This window comes from Phalacrocorax aristotelis, chromosome 13 (assembly GCF_949628215.1).
Source record: "Phalacrocorax aristotelis chromosome 13, bGulAri2.1, whole genome shotgun sequence".
NCBI lineage: Eukaryota > Metazoa > Chordata > Aves > Suliformes > Phalacrocoracidae > Phalacrocorax > Phalacrocorax aristotelis.
Window position 1 is genome coordinate 3,620,963 of NC_134288.1, and position 17,633 is coordinate 3,638,595.

Below are 17,633 nucleotides of genomic sequence, written 5' to 3' on the forward strand. Positions count from 1 at the left end.
CCAAACCATTCTACAAAAGCAAGCTGACAGATTACCCTCCTGACCTGCACAACAGCTCGGATTGGATAAACTGATGTGAGAAGAGAAAGTTGTTGGTAAACTTAGCATTTGCTATTAAAAACAAAAAACCAAAGTAACATTTAAGATAACCTTCACTTAACGAATCGATGCATTCATTATTGATTTAATTCAGTGGCAGCAAAAACGTATGTTCAACGGTAGCAGACCCAATGGTAGTTTTCACAACACAACAGCAAGAACCTGCCAATAAACAGTATTTTAGACAACGTTTACAACCTGTACCTCATCAACAAGCTAAAAACACACACTGAGCCTGTAAGTCCAATGTGCATAATGAACTGCATGCACTTAAAATATCCTCAAAAAGAAAATAACAGCAGATAACAAAGCTTAGTTGTACTTTACTTGAATTTCAGCAAATTACTTCAAGGAAGTATGCGCTGGGGAAAAAGCAGTTATACATATTATTACAATTAAATTAAAGGTAATACATTTAAAACTAACTAGGTGACTCCTGCCATCCATTAGGAGATGGTGAGCAGGCTCAAAATTATCTTCTCCATATGACATTTTGATATATTCATGGCCTTTATTATCAGCTGTGACTGGGACGTTGGAGCCAATTTTTATTCATAAAGAGTTCAACACAGAGCTCTGAGCAGTTAAAACTGATATAAATAGTTTATGACCTCTTTTCCATTGGCAAAGTAAAATAAAATGTCTCAGTGTTAATAAGCACCAGCCTCTAATCTCCGCAGTTCCTTTTTACACAGAAATTCTCACAAAGAAAATGTCAGCTTCCAGAGAAGAGGACAAGTCCAGTAAAGCAGCAGCCGAGTCAAAAGCAGTTAGATCTGGACTGCCTGCTTCAATTACCTGAATGTGAAAACATATATAAAAGTATATTTGAAGAACATTTTACAGACTTTTTAAAAACTCAAACTTTTTAATACATGAAAAGCCATTCCTTCCTCAGGGTTTTGGGGGTTTGGGTTTGTTTTTATTTACCGTCTTCAATTGATGAACTGTAAAATACTATTTTTAATTTCACATTTATTTGAATTTATGTGATAACTCCCCACAGAAATTCCAGAAGTCTTACACTTACCGTTTGACCACGGCGAATAACAAGCAGCCAAGGGTTTCATTATTATGCCTACCGTGGCAGCACTCAGCCCTCCAACACAACCGATAAGTAGGACGTCATGTCACAGTTCTCAGCCACTGCTCCTTCTGACTAACGAGTGCTCACAAGTGAAAACAGTAGAGTCATTTAGCCAGACTATCCTCCATCCACACTCACCATCTGAAAAGCATGACTGCTCACCCAAATAATTCCACTTTGTTCTCAAGAAATGTTATCTGCAAGAATTTAATTGTATGTATTTTTAAATTATTTCAACAAGTATATAAGCAAATTATTAACAGAGCTGTTGTAAGTCTTAAGATTTTCCTTGCAATATTTACAGCAGTTTGTTAGTGAACTAGGAAAAACATGCACTGTGATAAGAAGTCAGCAGGATAACGAAAATACAGTTTTACTACACAGCACTGCATTCAGAGAGGAAAAATTCACTATGAACGTGTCAGTGATTTCGTTAAAAAACAACAGCCCTCCTGCAAATACGTATTGCTTATACACCTGTAGGACAAGTAGTGTTAATGGGATATTATATGCACACAACAATTCTATCGAATTAATGCTTTTAAACATCATTAGTAGAAAAGGAAGAACTTAAGACTTTTTTCTATGTACTTGCAACTCCAGATTTTGCTAGCAAAAACACATCTCAACATGAGAGAGCAGGACCAGTTACTTCAAAGAGCACTGGGAACAACTGGGAATATGATTCAAGAGTTTCACTGAATTCAAAAACACACTCGTACCAAGGTCCACGCGTTAGTGAAGCCAGGGAAATTGTCCCCACCAGTGGCTCACAATGCGGGCATTTCCTGCCTATCCAACTCCTGCCTCTGCAAAAATCGGCTAAAAATCACACTGATACCTAAAATAGAAAGGCTTCTCATCCAGAGGAAGAGACAGGGGTTAATAGCTCTGATTACTCTAGCTGAGGGGGGAAAAATAACTTAATCTCACATCTAATTCTTACATTCTCTCTGGCAAATGAGAAAAGAAATGGCAGCAGCAGAGATACCACTGCAAAAGGACACCAGCTGTATTAATACAGGATGAAAAAGTTCCACAGCAGCCTCAAAAATAATATACACCAAATGTCAGCCACGTCAAAATAAGTAGTGCAAGATAGCTGCAGAGGAGCTTCCCAAATGGGGGTTTCCTGGCCCCTCTACCAGAAAGACCAGACACTAGAGATGGTTGAGATAATCAACTTAATACTGGGTAACCGTCCTCACATTCTATTGCGTACCCATCTCTAATTTGCTCAACAGGAAGAAGGGTCATTATTTTTGCTGCTTCTGAAAACACCATTCCCTCTGCCTGCCACTTGCCTCAGCAGCGAATTTAATCACGAACATCATCCTCGCTGTCCTTGAAATGGGATAAACAAGAGGCACTGGTAGGTGTAAGAAGTAATTGGCTGCCTTGCCTGCAGTAGTCTCATAGTCCAGTGGCTTAATCTTAGGAGGCAACTGCTCATCTCTCATTGTATTGAGAACTAGCAAACCGCCTACAACATCTCAAAAAATATTAATAAGAAACAAAAAGGTAATTTAAAGCAATTCACAAAATATCCTCCAATGCTACAAGCAGATAAAAAGGTAGATGTAAATTACACTACAGTCTTAGAAAATTTCTTGCACGCCATCGAGTTTAGCCTTGAATAAATACCTTTCTGCAGGGATTTGCTAGCTCAAGGAACTGCTAACCAGCTGAACAACGTTCAGCATCCCGGCACTATCCTGGCAAACAGATCTGCAGTACGTACCAAGGAATGCTCATCCCAGACAAGGTGAGTCATACAAGATGCAGAAGCTGGTGACTCTTAATTCTCTATTCAGAGTCCTGGAGGTCAGATCTTTTCAGGGTGTTTCCAAAACCTTTCAGGGTATGTCCACAACTGTGTAATTACTCGAGATACAACAGCTAGAGAGCACCCTTCTCCTGCTAGCTTCTACCCGAGCATTTTTGTTTCAGTGCCGTTTCTAGCTCTGGAAATACTTCCTACCCTTCCTTTGCTCCTGCGGAGCCTTGCCCACATCCTGCACATTAGTGAGATTTCTCTACATGAAAAGAAACGTAAAGCCTTTCAGAGACAGGAACATACAGGCTTTGTACAAGGGACTGAAAAAGAAAAAAAAAGCAAGCATGGCCACTCAGCTGACGCATAAGCATATTGATGATGGCACAGCACAGTACGTCAGAGGTCCAAAGACTCAGGCTTGATTTTAAACATCATGGTGTGAAAGCGGTTGGGAGAAAGAGGAACTGAAGAATGGTTAAAAATAAATTCACATCAACTCCAAGACTAACACAGTGCAAAGCAGCATGATTTCCCTTCCTGCCAGACCTGCTGAGATCTATGATGTCTAGACTATATACACAGGCCTAAAAGTCACTGTATGCCGAACAGCTGAAGCCCAGCGCCAGGGCCTAATCTCTCCAGCACCGTTCCCAGGGAGCAGCTGGCAAGGGCTGGCAGCAGCCTCCTGTGCCCATCTTTCGGCGGATGCTGCACTTTCAGCAGGGAATCATGAGCAGAGTTCAACCTTCATCCTCTACTTATCTTTCTGCATCCGTCTACTCAATATCTAAAGCTCCCAAACCCTCTCCTCAAAGGCAACTATTCCCAGCTCCAAGATGAAGTGACTGATTAATACTACTCCAATAAGGCATCCAAACACAGGCAGAGAATACAAGGTTTCTGCCCTAACTGTATTTAAAACAACAAGATTACACCTTCCTCTTGAGCAGAACAGTGCCAGAACGTTTAGTCTATTGTGCAAGAGATTATACTAAATAATAAGCATTTCTGGCCTAAAGATCTATAAATACACAAAGGCAAAAAAAGATAAAGAAAAAAGCATCTCGTACCACAGCAATCAAAGCTGATACGTGCATTACCCAAACACAGCAGGCACCGCTGCTGCCTGCAGTGGTGCTAACGACGGATCAGCATCAACTCGACCTTTGCACCAGCAATTGTTAGCGCTGCTCCACATCCCACAGCAGAGGCGTAAGGCTTCAAGTATAACACTTCCTTGTCGTGCTTCCTTATTACATTAGTCACAAGCAGCCATTTTCATACAGAGTGCAGAAAGTGTGTTTCCAAAGGTCAGAAGCCATTATTACAACACTACTTATTCCTGAAACAGCAAGTAATTCGCTCAGGTTGCAAGATAAGATGGAAGCGTATTGCACAGAACCAGCAAGCTGAGTAACCTCCTCCTGGCCTGGCCTCCTTTCAGGCGGAGAGGGGATAGTCCAGAAAGCAAGCAAGCCTTCAGCCTTGGAAGTTGATTCTTCTGCTCCCTGAACTCCAAGGCAATGGTCCTCTGGCCAATAATCCTCTGTTAAATAAGGTGAGTCTGGGACAGTTTAAAAAAAAAAAAAAGTTGACTACAGTAAGATTCGAAGCCCAAATGAGAAAACCAGGAAAGAAAGGTCCCAATTACAGAGAAGCAGCCAATGGGTTTGTTCCACCCAGGAGCCGGAATGAGCCTAAGAAATGCCAGACCAGCCGAGATCATCTAGGCCTAATACTTCCAGCTGTTATGTTAAATCTGATCCATCCTCTGGAAGCAAAGCATATACCATATTTCCCAGTTTTCAGTGTTTCACTTCGTGCAGTCCTGCATGTCGCTGGATGATGGCAGGGGATTGCAAGGCATCTCCAAAACTGATTTAGCTAAAACACATTTCTTCTTTAGAAATAAAACTAGATATATTCTAAGGCTGCTGGGGTAAGTTATCCTCCCTTACCCCTTTAAACTGCCCAATAACTTTGCTGTTAAAAATCAGTCCCCTTTTTTCACATCAGAATTTTACATGTATATAAAAGGAGATAATTATTCAGAATTCAACAAATGTTTAAACTATTAGGATGAGAAAAGTGTGAACCTTAAGGACTCCCTGGGATTCTCACAGCCTGCAAATACTCTTTATAGGTATTCTTCTTTATTTTGTGATTGCTTAAGATATCTTGTTAGAGAGAATTCCAGTGAAAAAACTATAATCTTCCTTTGAATCCCTGCCAGAAATGCCTCAGGTAGAGGTTCTGCTTTACAAGAACAGAATTACCTCTTCTAAAGTATCTCGAAATGCTCTTTTGTCCCAGGGAAAAAAACCCAAACAACCAAACTCCCTATGCTTAACAATATTTTTGTGATTAAGTCACAAAACTCAGAAGATTTTACCCTTAAGTGGCCCATTTCAAGACCTTCTCTTCCTGGGGAATAAAACAACTGATTGCCTGGGTAATCTACCGTGCCTTTTCCAGCTTTGGGCAATTATTATTACAGTGTTGCTAAGTAAGAATTTAATTGAGGTTGTCATAATATTTACCATTTCTCTTACATCCCATCTGGTGAAGTTACACTACTTTGAGATGTGAAAAATTACTTTTTAAGGAATGCTCAGATTCCAACGCTAATTACTAGGGGGAAAAAGTTGAAAACGTAGGCCTTTAGAAACCCAAAAGTTATGAAGCAAATAAAGCAAACCTTTTTTTTAAATATAAATATGAAGTTTGTACTTCTTGAATCAACTCCTGAACACCTGACTGGCAACACTGCAGGACGTCTTGAGGCCAGAACTGAATTTCTTTTTTTTAACGGCAATCCCATACTCTTGGGCAGCGGTCAGCTCCAGGAGCCAGGTTAGCCATGAGCACTGTTACTGCAGCCCTCACGTCACGAGCTGGCAGTGCTGCCAGGGAAGCTTTCTACCACTCAGTTTCCTCCCAGGACACTGCGTGTGCCGAGCCCACCATGGGGATGCCACCAAGACGTTTTATTATGGTACCGCCTTGAGGGGAGATGCAATGGCTGTGCACAGTTCCTAGTTTGCCCATTACAAAGTGCGCTTTTCATCAACTTGTTTTATTTCATAACAAAAATCACCTGCAAGTTTCCAAATATCATCAGTTGATGCTCCTGTCACCCTGGCATTTATATTTCTTTTCAGTTCCACTACATTTGAGGAACCTCTGTGCAGTCACCTGGAAGCGACCATGACATCCCTAAACCTGTACAAGCTGCTGCCAAGCCATGAAGAGCACATACAATACAGATATTTTGATAACAACTCACCACCACATTAGTGAAACAGCCAGCATGGCTGATCCCAGCCCTATGAAAAAGGGGGACTCCAAAAAGAGAGGTTTTACAGCGAAAGACATTGCAAGTCTTTGCATGCACAGAGTAACCTGGCAGCAGGTATCCAAACGAGCTCAAGATGCAGCTACATGGCCAAATTCACAAACGGTCACTAACAACTAACCCTCAAGGGGTTTGTGCCAGCAGGATGGCGACCACGTTACCGCATCTCTTGGCTTACCTTGTGCCTAAACCAACCCTTGACTTCAACACATCAGACCCACTGGATGAGAGACACCTGTTAATCTTGTATTCTGTTTGGAAGCAAATGCTGTCTGCAAAGCAGCTACAGCGGAAGGTGGTATTACCTGGTTGTCACTCCAGATATGTTCCCGTGAGCTGCAGTAGTACAGTCCAGGATGGGCTACAAGTTGTACTGATACACTTGCTGACTTGGCTGCCCTTGTCTGGGGGAGGGTAAGGAGCTGGGGAAATGGATAACTGCTGGAGCATAGGCTGGTGCAGAAGCTCAGAAGTGGGAAGGGAGCAGTCATGAAAGTCTTTCTGAGCTCAGCCCTCGCTTGCCGGGCACAAGGATAAACACACACATCCCACTGTGTGCAAGAGAGGTGGCTATACTGGTTATTTGGACACCACCAATCCCAGACACCCATGGTTTGCTGCCAATCAGTTGAGAGTTACAAGGCAACAGCTACCTGTATAATTACCCTATACTTTTATTAGCCCCTATGAAAATGATTATTGGCAAGGCTTCATTTAAACAATGAAAGCAAAGGAAGCCAAAGACCTTTCCCAGCTGGCCTTCCAACTGCAAGATCATTACAGTTCTGTGCCACAGCCAGGCACTGAGCTTCACCGAGGGGAAACCGCAGCTCTACCGTGGCCACGATGACCTTTCGCTGGTGGGCACTTTTCACTGCCCTCGGTACTGGCAACTGGGAAGGTCCACAGTGCCCCCAGGTTCCTCACCTGCAACCTGGCCACATCCGTGCAAGCAGATGTGCCTGCATTTGCCACCATCTTCAGCAGCTGTACCACCACTTCTGCTCAAAGACTCAGCCAGGATGATTACAAGCAGAACTAACCTCCTTATGATCAGCTATGTGCTGTGGCCTTGGGTAGTCTGAGGGAAAGGCAAAGGTCTATCAACATCTGATGCATGGTACAGTTGAAACTGCAACCCTTCTGCTTCAGGCGCTTTGTGCCAGGAGTTCCAGTTTGCCGGACACCTGACTGCAAACTTCATGGGCTGCTCCAACTTCCACTTTTGCAAAAACCATCCATTTTTAAGTGGCATGAGTTAACAGCAAGATTTTACTTTACACCCCACACGCACGTTCTTTCAGAGCCTTGCTGGCTGCAGATGGTCAGGCCACCCTCTCTCCAGTTACACCACAGCCCATGCAAAGTCCCTGAAACAAGCAGCACGTACTACCCCAAAAACCAGAAAGGGCAATGTTAAAAACTACAGATTTTTTCCAAAAAAGATGGAGGTTTCACAAGGGAGAGCAAAAAGCTGCCAAAATCATTACAGTGGTCTTTTCCCAGCTAGGCCCAGCGAGCGCATCCCCCAGCTGCTGCTGCTCCCGGCAAGTCCAAGAGCCCAGGAGCAATGCTGAGCAATGCGTGCAGGCAGGAGGTCCGCAGGCAGGAGAGGCTGGGCTACCAGAAAAGGAGACACAGAGGCATGTGGACACACACAGCTGCGACAGACCTTCTGTAAGGGTGTCCACTCAGTCCAATAGTATGGGCAACACAGCCTGCACGAGTCCAGCAATAGCTAAAGGTGGTGGTACCCTCTTAAGGTAGGTCATTCATGAATGCCAAAGAGCAGCTGTAAAATGGTTTGGGCAACAAAAGAAAAAAAAAGTCCTTTTCCTGGACAGCACTGGCTGCAGACTCCTCTTGATGTGACACCACCCCTCTCTTCTCCATGTTAAATTAATCCCCTGCTCAGCAATGAAGCATGGCCATGTCCTTCACCATCACTTCGGGCCTGGAAGCACCAAGATTTGCCAGTTAAGGAGTAGCTTTTAATTTCAAGCCCCAATACAGCACCTTTCCTGTGCCGACTTGTCCACTGAGCAGCACTGTAGATGGCACCACGGAGCATACCTGAGCACACAGCCCCTGGCCATCCCCAGCATCTCAGGAGCTCCAGCTGGGATCCTGCTGCACAGCCCAGATGATGTTCAAGTATGAGCACATGGTCCTGACCGGAATCCAGTCGGAATGGGCTCCATGTTCTCTCATCGAAGGCAAAACCCAGCATAAGCCTCGGCAGCAGGGAATATTCCCACCTCCCACTATGCATGTCAGCTGTGCTGCTGAAGGAGAAGAAAGTACCTGGAGACAGCCAGCATGCGTGGCCAAAGGGCAAGAAGGGGCTGACAGAGAGGCCTGAAGGACACAAGAGCAAAGCTCCACAACATCCCGGTACAGACAAACATTACACAACTCGGCACAAATTTTGCCAGCAAGAAACAACCTGGCAGTTTTCTGAACAAGTCTGAGAAAGTAGAAGAGGGATAAAGCAAATTAGGAATTTGCATCACCTGCAAAAAAAGTTTTGAACTAGCACTAGGAGCCCTTAGGTGGAATTTAGTAACCAGGGCTGAAGGTTAATGAGATACTAGAATCCAACATCTAATACATTTGGAGAGAAAAAGTATCAAAACAAAGTCAGTGGCTGCGAACATGCCAGGTTTCCCTTCTGACAGGGCTTGACAAAGAACAGGAACAGAGGAAGGATGCATTGCATCAAATAGTTACCAAAATGCATCTGACAGAACCACAGGCTTCTGGTTTTATTTATGCCACTTTTTAAAGATTTTTTTTAAAAGGTGTTTGTGAGTTCCCCCCATCCCTCCCATACTACAGCAATCTGCCTCAAAAAGCCTCTGTTAACCATAGAGAGCGTAGAATTTCAAACTAAAAGCTTCCGCATTTTTAAATACCTATTTAAAAAGAGTAGTTATCACACTCGTCCCAAGCCAGGTGGTTAATGCTGAACTCATTAATCTCAGGGGGGAAGAGGACTCAGGCCAGCACTGCTAACAGTACTCTTGCACTGAAGCTGTGGTTTATGGTTAAGCACCTGGAACTCAAAAGATGCATTTTTACATTAGATTATGACTTAAAACACAGAAAAGGCAGACTGAAGTACTACCAGAAGGGCTGGATAGAGTTTGCTGCAGGACTCCTGCTTCCCCTACACTAGCATCTCACGATTCATGAAAACAAAACCAGGTTCATGTTATTTGACTCTGGGAGCAGAGACTGCTTCTCTTGCCAAATGTCAAGCAGGACCTTAAAAACATGTTTGCAAGCAATGCATTCGTGCCTAAGATCTTACATACATGGTCACAGGTCATTTGAGTCTCTGCCCCTACGCAGGCCTGAGGCTGCAGCTTTCTCCTCCTTGAATTCCAGATCATTGCAACATTTTGAACCACTCAAACTTCTAAATAAAAACGTCCACACCATCATGAAGGTGCGCTTCATTTTTCAATTAACAATCAGCTGGCCCCCTTGCCGGGACATTGCACATCACCCTCAGATTTTATCACAATCAATATCTCTAAGCTGACCAAGCAGGGGGACTGCTGCCAGGAGAGGCAAATTGCCTCCTTCCAGTCACATTCCTGACTCCCTCTCTCCTGCCAGCTCTAGCATTTGTGCAGTTAAGTGCTTTTTTTTTTTCCCCCCTCTTCAGAGTTAGGTTTTGGCTGGTTCAGCAAAGTAATCCACCTCATCCGCTGCCCACACACAAATGCTAACAGCAGCACCAGAGAAACAGGCGCAGCCACATCACTCGAGGCCAGCCCATGCCAGTCCCACAGCCACCCCAGCACGCTCCAGCGGTACCGAGCTGCTACCGGAAGGGGAAGTTCTGCCTCCTCTCCGGTGCCAGGCACAGTAACCCTCCAGCAACAGGCAAATCAGTTCAGCAGACCGATGTGACAGATTGACAAGGCAGGGGGATGGTAAATAGTTAATTTTCCATCAGATCAGCCGGCTGAGCTGACCTACCTGTGGCAGCACTGTGATTCATACCGAGCTGGAGACAGGCACAAAATTATGACTTTCGGCTTCAGCCTAAACCCAACTTTCTTGTTTGTTGGTGGTTTTTTTTAATGTGCAGGGTGGAGCACAGGAGTGCTCTCTTTCCAGGAAAAGCCTGAATTATACTGCAGGAATCTAGCAGTGGTTTTGCATCCATTTTGTACTCAGTCACCAGTGCTAAAAAAAAAAACCCCAGCATTGTATTTATTTACAGCAAAAGAGAAACTGACATCAGAGGAAAAACCAACAGTGGTCAGAGTTGACAGAAAACCCATGAAATGTCAGTCTGCTGCTAAAGCCTGAATATTTTTATTGCATATTAGCATGATGTTAGCTTTTCACCCATTCCAGTGTTTGTGGACAGTGTTTGTGGTTCATTAACAAAAATGCAAGATCTAGTGGCAGGCAGGAACATAACTGCACTGATTCACCCTGGATCTAAGCTCTAGCAGTGGCACCCTAGCAGAGTGTAAGGCTTCCCTCCCTGCTGTAATCTTCACGCTGAGACTTAACCTGAGCTTTGGGTTTCCATCAGAAACAGTAACGCAGAAACAGAGTCTGGAATTCTTATATCCAAACTAGCTGGAGATCAAGGAATTAACCCATTGATTTTTTGTCTGTGTATGCTATTTCTCTGGCAGCTTGGCTTTATGAGCTAGCTCTTGTAGGATCAGGCAATAGCCACGAGGAAAGGAGTAAAACCGGGGCAACAGTGATTATGATCAGCTTGAGCTATGCTGAAAATGAATACTGAGCACCAGAACTTCATAACCCTTGGCAAGATCTAGCAGTTTGGTTTGTTTCATGAAGCTTGAGTGCATATCCCAAATATCCCAGACTGGATGCAACGCCATATCGACAAACTGGAGCGGAATAAAACGATGCAGCTGCAGCAGCACAGTACTTCCGAACTGTCAAGCTCACAGCTGTGCGCTTCTGTTAAAGCAAAAGTTATTTTCGGGACAGATTTAAAATCCAGTAAGATACTGGCTGACTGGTGTTCAAACCATGTTGTACTACTGCTACTTCCATTAACTTCACCAACAGGAGTAAGTCCACTACTCCTGAGCTAAAGCAAAAGTGCTGAAGAGCCTCTTGAGAGGAAAACAAAAAGATTAAAAAAAAAAACCAGATGAACTCCAGAATACACAGTTTTCAAAAAAACCAGGCTGAACATTTCCATGAGATAACACAAAACACAAGAATTACCTAACTTCTTCCCAGAAGAGGGAATATTAACTTCCATCTTTTCAATAAATCCTTCTAAAGATGATCAATCTTCTCCTCAGTTTTTCATCCCATGGACAAAAAATGGCATGCTCATTAAAGCCATAACCACTGGTCTCCCCCGACACGCTCTGGAAGTGGCACCTGCCTTCACACCAGCCCAACACATGGAGGCTGTTGCCCTCCCTGCACCAGCAGCTGTTTGGATACTGGGACTAATGAGAAGGAATTGGTAGAGTGAAGGCAAAAAAAAAAATTACCACTTATTAAAACGACTCGAGTTCCTTCAGAAGGCATGGCGATCATAAAATTGCCACGTCCATGTAGCCAGAAAAGAACAGAAAGACCCTGAGAAAAAGAGCTTTATATTAAAAGCTGAAAGCCTCTCATGCCAAGAAACAACACAGGCTAAGGAAATTTATACTAGTTAGTTACGCATTTTAACTCCAGAATTTCAAGAGGAGTTATCCAGCCTGGACATCCTAAACACAGATTATGAAAAATCCACATTTAAAGTACGTTCATAAATGAATAAAAACCGGCATGTGCTTGGGGTGCGCACGAGAACCAGAAGGCCTATAAGTTTCTGTGCTTTTGTTGGACTCCAGAAGTGCTGTAGGAATTCATCAATGAGCCTTTAGAAACCCCGCTCACTTGGCACCCAAACAATCACACAGTGTGCTGGAGAGCAGAGAACGTTTCCTTTTGTTACCCCAAGTCCGCCAGACGCCCATCTTTCCTCTGAGAAAACAAAAATAACATTGCAGGTTTTCCAAGGTGGCTTTAAGCTTTCAGGTAAGCTCCCTGCCCCACTGCTGCAGACGCACGTATTTGTCCGCTGGCTTTACCACAGCAGCTTCCACTACTGTCGGCATGACCATCCCACCGAGCGTTGCGTAAACGCACCTTCCAGAGCACGCTTCTCTCCAGTAGCGGGGATGTACAGAAATCCCCAGAGTAAAATGCTTAAGTCTTGGAGAACTATGAAAGCTTAAGGATTCTTAAAAGTTGTATTTTTTAAAAGCTGATCCAACACTTTATGAAAAAAATCCTATTTAAATAGCTTTTGTTCAGTTTTACTTAAAACATTCAACTACATTAAAGTATTCCCATTAAAGAGACAGACTTGCACACAAAAAAATCATTATTTTTTTAATTTTCACTTCAGTTATGGATTTAAGCGACTCTGCATCAAAATTACATGATTTCTGGATTATAAACTAGCCTGAAGTCGGGGAGGGAAAAATCCGCACAACTGCATCTAAAAAAATGCAATTTGTTGGAGCTCAGCTGATGACTGCCATCTTGAACCCAGAATAAATGAGCAGTCCCTTAGTCTGTCCTGAGGGGAACTCACTTCCCAGCAAGCCAGCAGGTAGCCAGCTGTCCTTCCTAGCAGCCCAGTAATAAAAGTTGGCCTCTTAGTTTCTGAAGTCCTCGGGGGGGGGGGGGGGGGGAAGAGGTTTTGTTTTCCACCAGCAAACCACCCCTAGCCCTTCTCTTTTTCACAGCTCCTTAATTACTCGTCAGTACCCTGTCCTCCTGCGAGCCCTCAGTCAGCCTGACCCAGAATCCCCACAGTGAATGGGCAGGTTTTTCCCCTTCCTCCACCTCCAGAGAAATTTTATCCCTCCACTACCCAAAGCGCTCCAGAGCACACCGAAGGGCAGCACACACTGAAAGGCATGGAGAGAGACGGCGTTACAGTAGAGCAAGGCGAAGACCTGAACAACCGGTGGCAGAAGGAGAAGTTAAACAGGACGAGGGTAAGACAGAGGGTGCAGAAGCTGCGGAAGAAGAGGAAGGCTGGAGAGAGATGTATTTTAGTTCTCCTTTTAAGCTTATTACTAAACTAGACCAAAAACTGCACAAGCACCTCAGGCTTATTAAAACAGTTGCAATAAATTCGATTTTGAAACTAACTTAGTTAAGGCTGAGGTCAAGCTCTGTTGAAGACAGCTGGGGCAGCGAGTGAGGCCTCTGCCACGCCACCACTGCCTGCACACCCAGTGCCAGTGAGAAGCCCTGATGTAGCATGCTGTTCTCAAGTTTGAAAGGAGGCTTAAAATGCTGATTAAAGTAGCGACACGAAGCAGAAACTGTTATCGGTAATTACTGGAAATTAAGCCTTGCTACTTGGCCGACAGCTGTGCGTTAGCGACTCTCGGTGCTCCAAAGCCCGCTGTAGCCCAGCGCAAAAAGGGCAACATCAACACAGAAATCTAAATGCACTTCCTGAAAACACCGCTTGTAACGACTGTTGTAAAACACGCGAGAAGCTCATCGGAACACCTGAATACATAAGCCGACAGCTCACTTCGCATCTTGGGGCTGACAGACCATTAATGCGTATCGAGTGCCGCCTGCACCCACGGGGCTGGGCCTCCCCTGGGAGGCTGAGTCCCACCTGGTGAACACCAGTTTCTAATATCCATTTATAAGCCACCTATAGCTTTAGGATACCCTGACAAGAATAAAAATATATTTAACCAAATGCTTAGTTGAGCAGAGTTTTGGTAAAGGGTTTTGCTCGTTAGAATAAAAGCCAACAACGTAGTAAAGCAAGGCCTCATTCCGTGTCGATGCGCCGCTTTTCCAGGCGCTGCTGCCCGCAGCCAGCAGGAGCCCACCCCCCGCTTCGCGATGTTTTCCCGACCTCTCCCCAAACCGACGCGGGCGCGGAGCTGGAAGCGAACCTGGCACGGAAGAGCCGAGGGACGCCGCTATCACGCGGGGGTGACACGGCACCCACGCCAGGCAGCCCTGCCGGATAAAGGCTGCCCTTCCCCGGCCGGGGCGCGCCTGCCCCGGTACCGACCCGGCCGCGGAAGGGAGAGAGGGCTGCCGCAGCCCCCCGGCTGCGCTACAGAACGGAAGCGATAAGCTGTAAAATACAGCTGTACGTACGCGGCTGGGCTATAGGCGGAGCACGGCCGGCAACCCCGCGGGCCGCCCCGGCCCTCCTTGCTCCCGGCCGACCTGTTGCCCGGGGAAGGGTCGGCCCAGCCCGGCCTGGCCCCGCCAGGCTCGGCCTCCCCCGGCTCGGCTCTCCCAGGCTCGGCCCCCCCCGGCTCGGTCCCCCCCAGGCTCGGCCCGGCCGCTCACCGCGCTTGTTCTTGGTGCCGTGCTTGCGGGCGGCCGCCAGCTCCTGCTCGATCTTTTTTTCCAGGAATTCCTGCTTCTTGCTGAGCATCTCCTCCGTGTCGCGGAGCCGCTGGATGGCCTCCTGCGGGGACGGGCCCTTCCCGCCGCCCTTCCCGCCGGCACCCGTCCCGAACAGCTTCCCCAAGAGCCCCGACATGGCTGGGCCGGGCCGGGCCGGGCCGCCAAGGCCGCGGTATGAGGTCGGGGCGGCGAGGACGGCCGTGGAGCACCAGTACCCGCTCCCCTCGCACACCGACCCTACGTCGGTCGGTCGGTCCGCCCGGGCCGCCGCCGCCGCTCCCTCTCGGCCGCCCGCACCGCCGCCCCACCTCCGCTCCGCACCGCCCCCACACCGCCTACAGCTCCCGCCGTGCCCCGCGGCGCCGCCGCGCGCCGGCGGGCTGCGGCCGCCCCGCGGGGGCTGATGGGAGATGTAGTCGCAACCGGAGCCGGGCGCGGGGCATGACGGGAAGGGCGGGGAGGTGCGGTCACCCGAGCGGACCCTGGGAGCGGCGTCACGGGGCGCGCTGACGTCAGGGATTGGGTGACGTCAGCGAGAGGGTGGCTCAAGGAGGAGGCGCGGAGCGAACGTGCGACGAGCTGAGGAAGGTGGCGCCGGAACCACGGCCGAGGGGAAGCGGGACGGCGGGAGCTGCACCACCGCCCCGCCCCGGCGGGGAGCCACCGCCTTCCCCCGGCCGGGCCCCCGCAGCCGGCGACGGTGCTGTCGGTACCGACCCCGAAGGAATCCCTCAGACGCTGCCAGCTGTCGAGATAACGCGCTGAATTTCTTATTTTAAACTTTCTCAACTTGCCGACTTTTCAAAATCAAGTATTTAAATCCAGAGTCGTGGCTGCTTAATCGGCGGTGAGTAGCGGCGAGCTCCCGGCTTCCCGGGCACTTGAGTCACACGCTGTGATTCACGGAGCCGGTACGGACATCATTCCGTGCTGCACAACCACAGGACCCACAGTGAGAGTCCCAAGACCAACGAGGAGATCAAGTCCTCAGTGCCTCGGTCTGACCCCAACCTTTACTGGATACTTTTGGCTACTGTTTCTTTGTGCTTGGCCTCTTATTACCTGTAGAAGCAATAAACACCCCCCTCCCCACTCGCAGCGGTGTTGCGAAAACAAGTCAATTAATAACAGACTCGGACAATAGCAGCGTTTGCTGCTGGAAGTCACCCAAGAAAATGAATCATTGTTTCAAGCAGGGCTGGGCTAGGCAGTGCTCTTTAAAACAGGCCGGGACATATGTACCAAATGGCAAAGAGGAAAAATGAACCAAACAACTGCTTATTGGGCAAGAGAGCCTTTTCCTGCCCTCCGTAAGCGGGAAAAGGCCCTGCACCAGCTCATGTAATTAAAGACGGCCTCCTGATGTAGGTGGGAGTTCAGCAACAAAGCTGGATCCTGCCTCATTCTACCTTGTTAACATTGTAACGGCAGATATGGGAGAAAAAAATACACAAGAAAAATCCATGGAGGCTTATAGAAACCACTTCCAGATCACAAAAGCCACCCCTAGCTGATGACATTGGAGGCTGGAAGACTACAAGGGGAAGGAGAGCTTTTACCTGCCCTTTTCTTACTCTCACAGAAGCATCTGCTGTCAGAAGTGGAGGCTGAGCACCACAGACCCTTGTTGTGATGCAGTATCAACTCCAGTTCTCCCAGGGGATGGCTCTGGCCCTGGGGCATTCCAGGGAACTTCCAGAAAATGTCAAGATGCTTCTGACAATTGTACCCAGGACGCAGGATGGAACCAGTCCTGTGGAAAGGTGCTGGGACAAAATCAGTGCCCTGAGCAGCTTATATCCGCCTCAGCCCACGCTTCAGCTGAGCAGTGGGCAAGGCCCTGCTAGAGAAACAGAAACGGGGTAAAATTCTGGGTAAGAATTCCTCCCTTTCAGCCAGCAGGAAATAGAAGAGCATCTGAAGTTTGCAGCCTGCTGTGATGAGGAACCTTCCACGCACGACTGGTCCCCGCGTACTGAATAGCACTGAGGACTGCACATAACTCGCAATGTCTCAGTGATAGCATTTAGTCTTCTAATGAAATTCTCTTTCCGAGGACACTTCCTTCCATAGCAAGATTTAATCTGCAGGCAGTATAGCTGCAGAGGAGAGGGGGGTTTTGTTGTTTTCAATAACTGCACTTTTTTTTCCCTTTCCACAGAAAGGGCAGTGAGGCTCCAGGAGCACCTACCCACCTCGGCAGGGGCTGCCAGGACCTGCGGGTGCTCCTGCGCAGCCAGCCCAGCTGGGAAGCAGGGGACAGGGGCCACCCCACTTGCAGGCAGTCACCCACCCTTTCCTCTGCCAGTCCCTCGGGGCTGCAACATCCATCAGCTATGCGTAGGACTCGCATGCACAGAGCTTCCGAAGGCAAGGGCTGCACAACCAGCGAGCCCAGCCTCTCTTCCGACCAGGGACCTCTCTTACGTGATCTTACACATAATCACTCTGGGGTCTGCTCTAAGAGAACAATTATTATGCTCAAGCTAAAACTTCTTTCGGTTCAACACTACCACACATGCAAACATGTATCAAGCAAACAGCGTGGCATCTTTCAGCCCCCATGTCCCACAGTCACATACGAGGCTGTTTTGTGGCCCTGCTTCCACTCACTGAGTTACACTCAGTGTAGCCAGCGGAAACCAGCTTCCAGGATCTCATTTAGAGTGGCTGGCCTGCACGCAGGGCTGGTGGAAAGCAAGGGACAGTAAGCAAGGGCCAGGCCTCCAGACAGTGCCTCTGAGCTGAAGGACTGCTGCACCCACATATCACCATCTCAGAACAGACCCAACTGCAGCGCTGCAGCAAGCGCCAGAGACCACATAATGACACCGTATGGCGTGTGTACAGAGGGGAGGAAAACAGGAAAAGTATATTCAGCAAACTATTTCCTGATACTG

General features: G+C 47.3%; 1 protein-coding gene across 1 annotated transcript in view; it reads right to left on the reverse strand.

Moving 5' to 3' along the window:
* The window catches only part of CHMP4B (charged multivesicular body protein 4B), a 29,936-nt gene extending 14,869 nt beyond the window's left edge, over positions 1-15,067 (reverse strand). The window contains exon 1 of the mRNA XM_075108886.1: positions 14,674-15,067. Within this exon, the coding sequence (XP_074964987.1) occupies positions 14,674-14,869 (196 nt within the window). The 5' untranslated portion in view covers positions 14,870-15,067. The remainder of the gene's footprint in view (positions 1-14,673) is intronic.
* Positions 15,068-17,633: the final 2,566 nt, after the last annotated feature.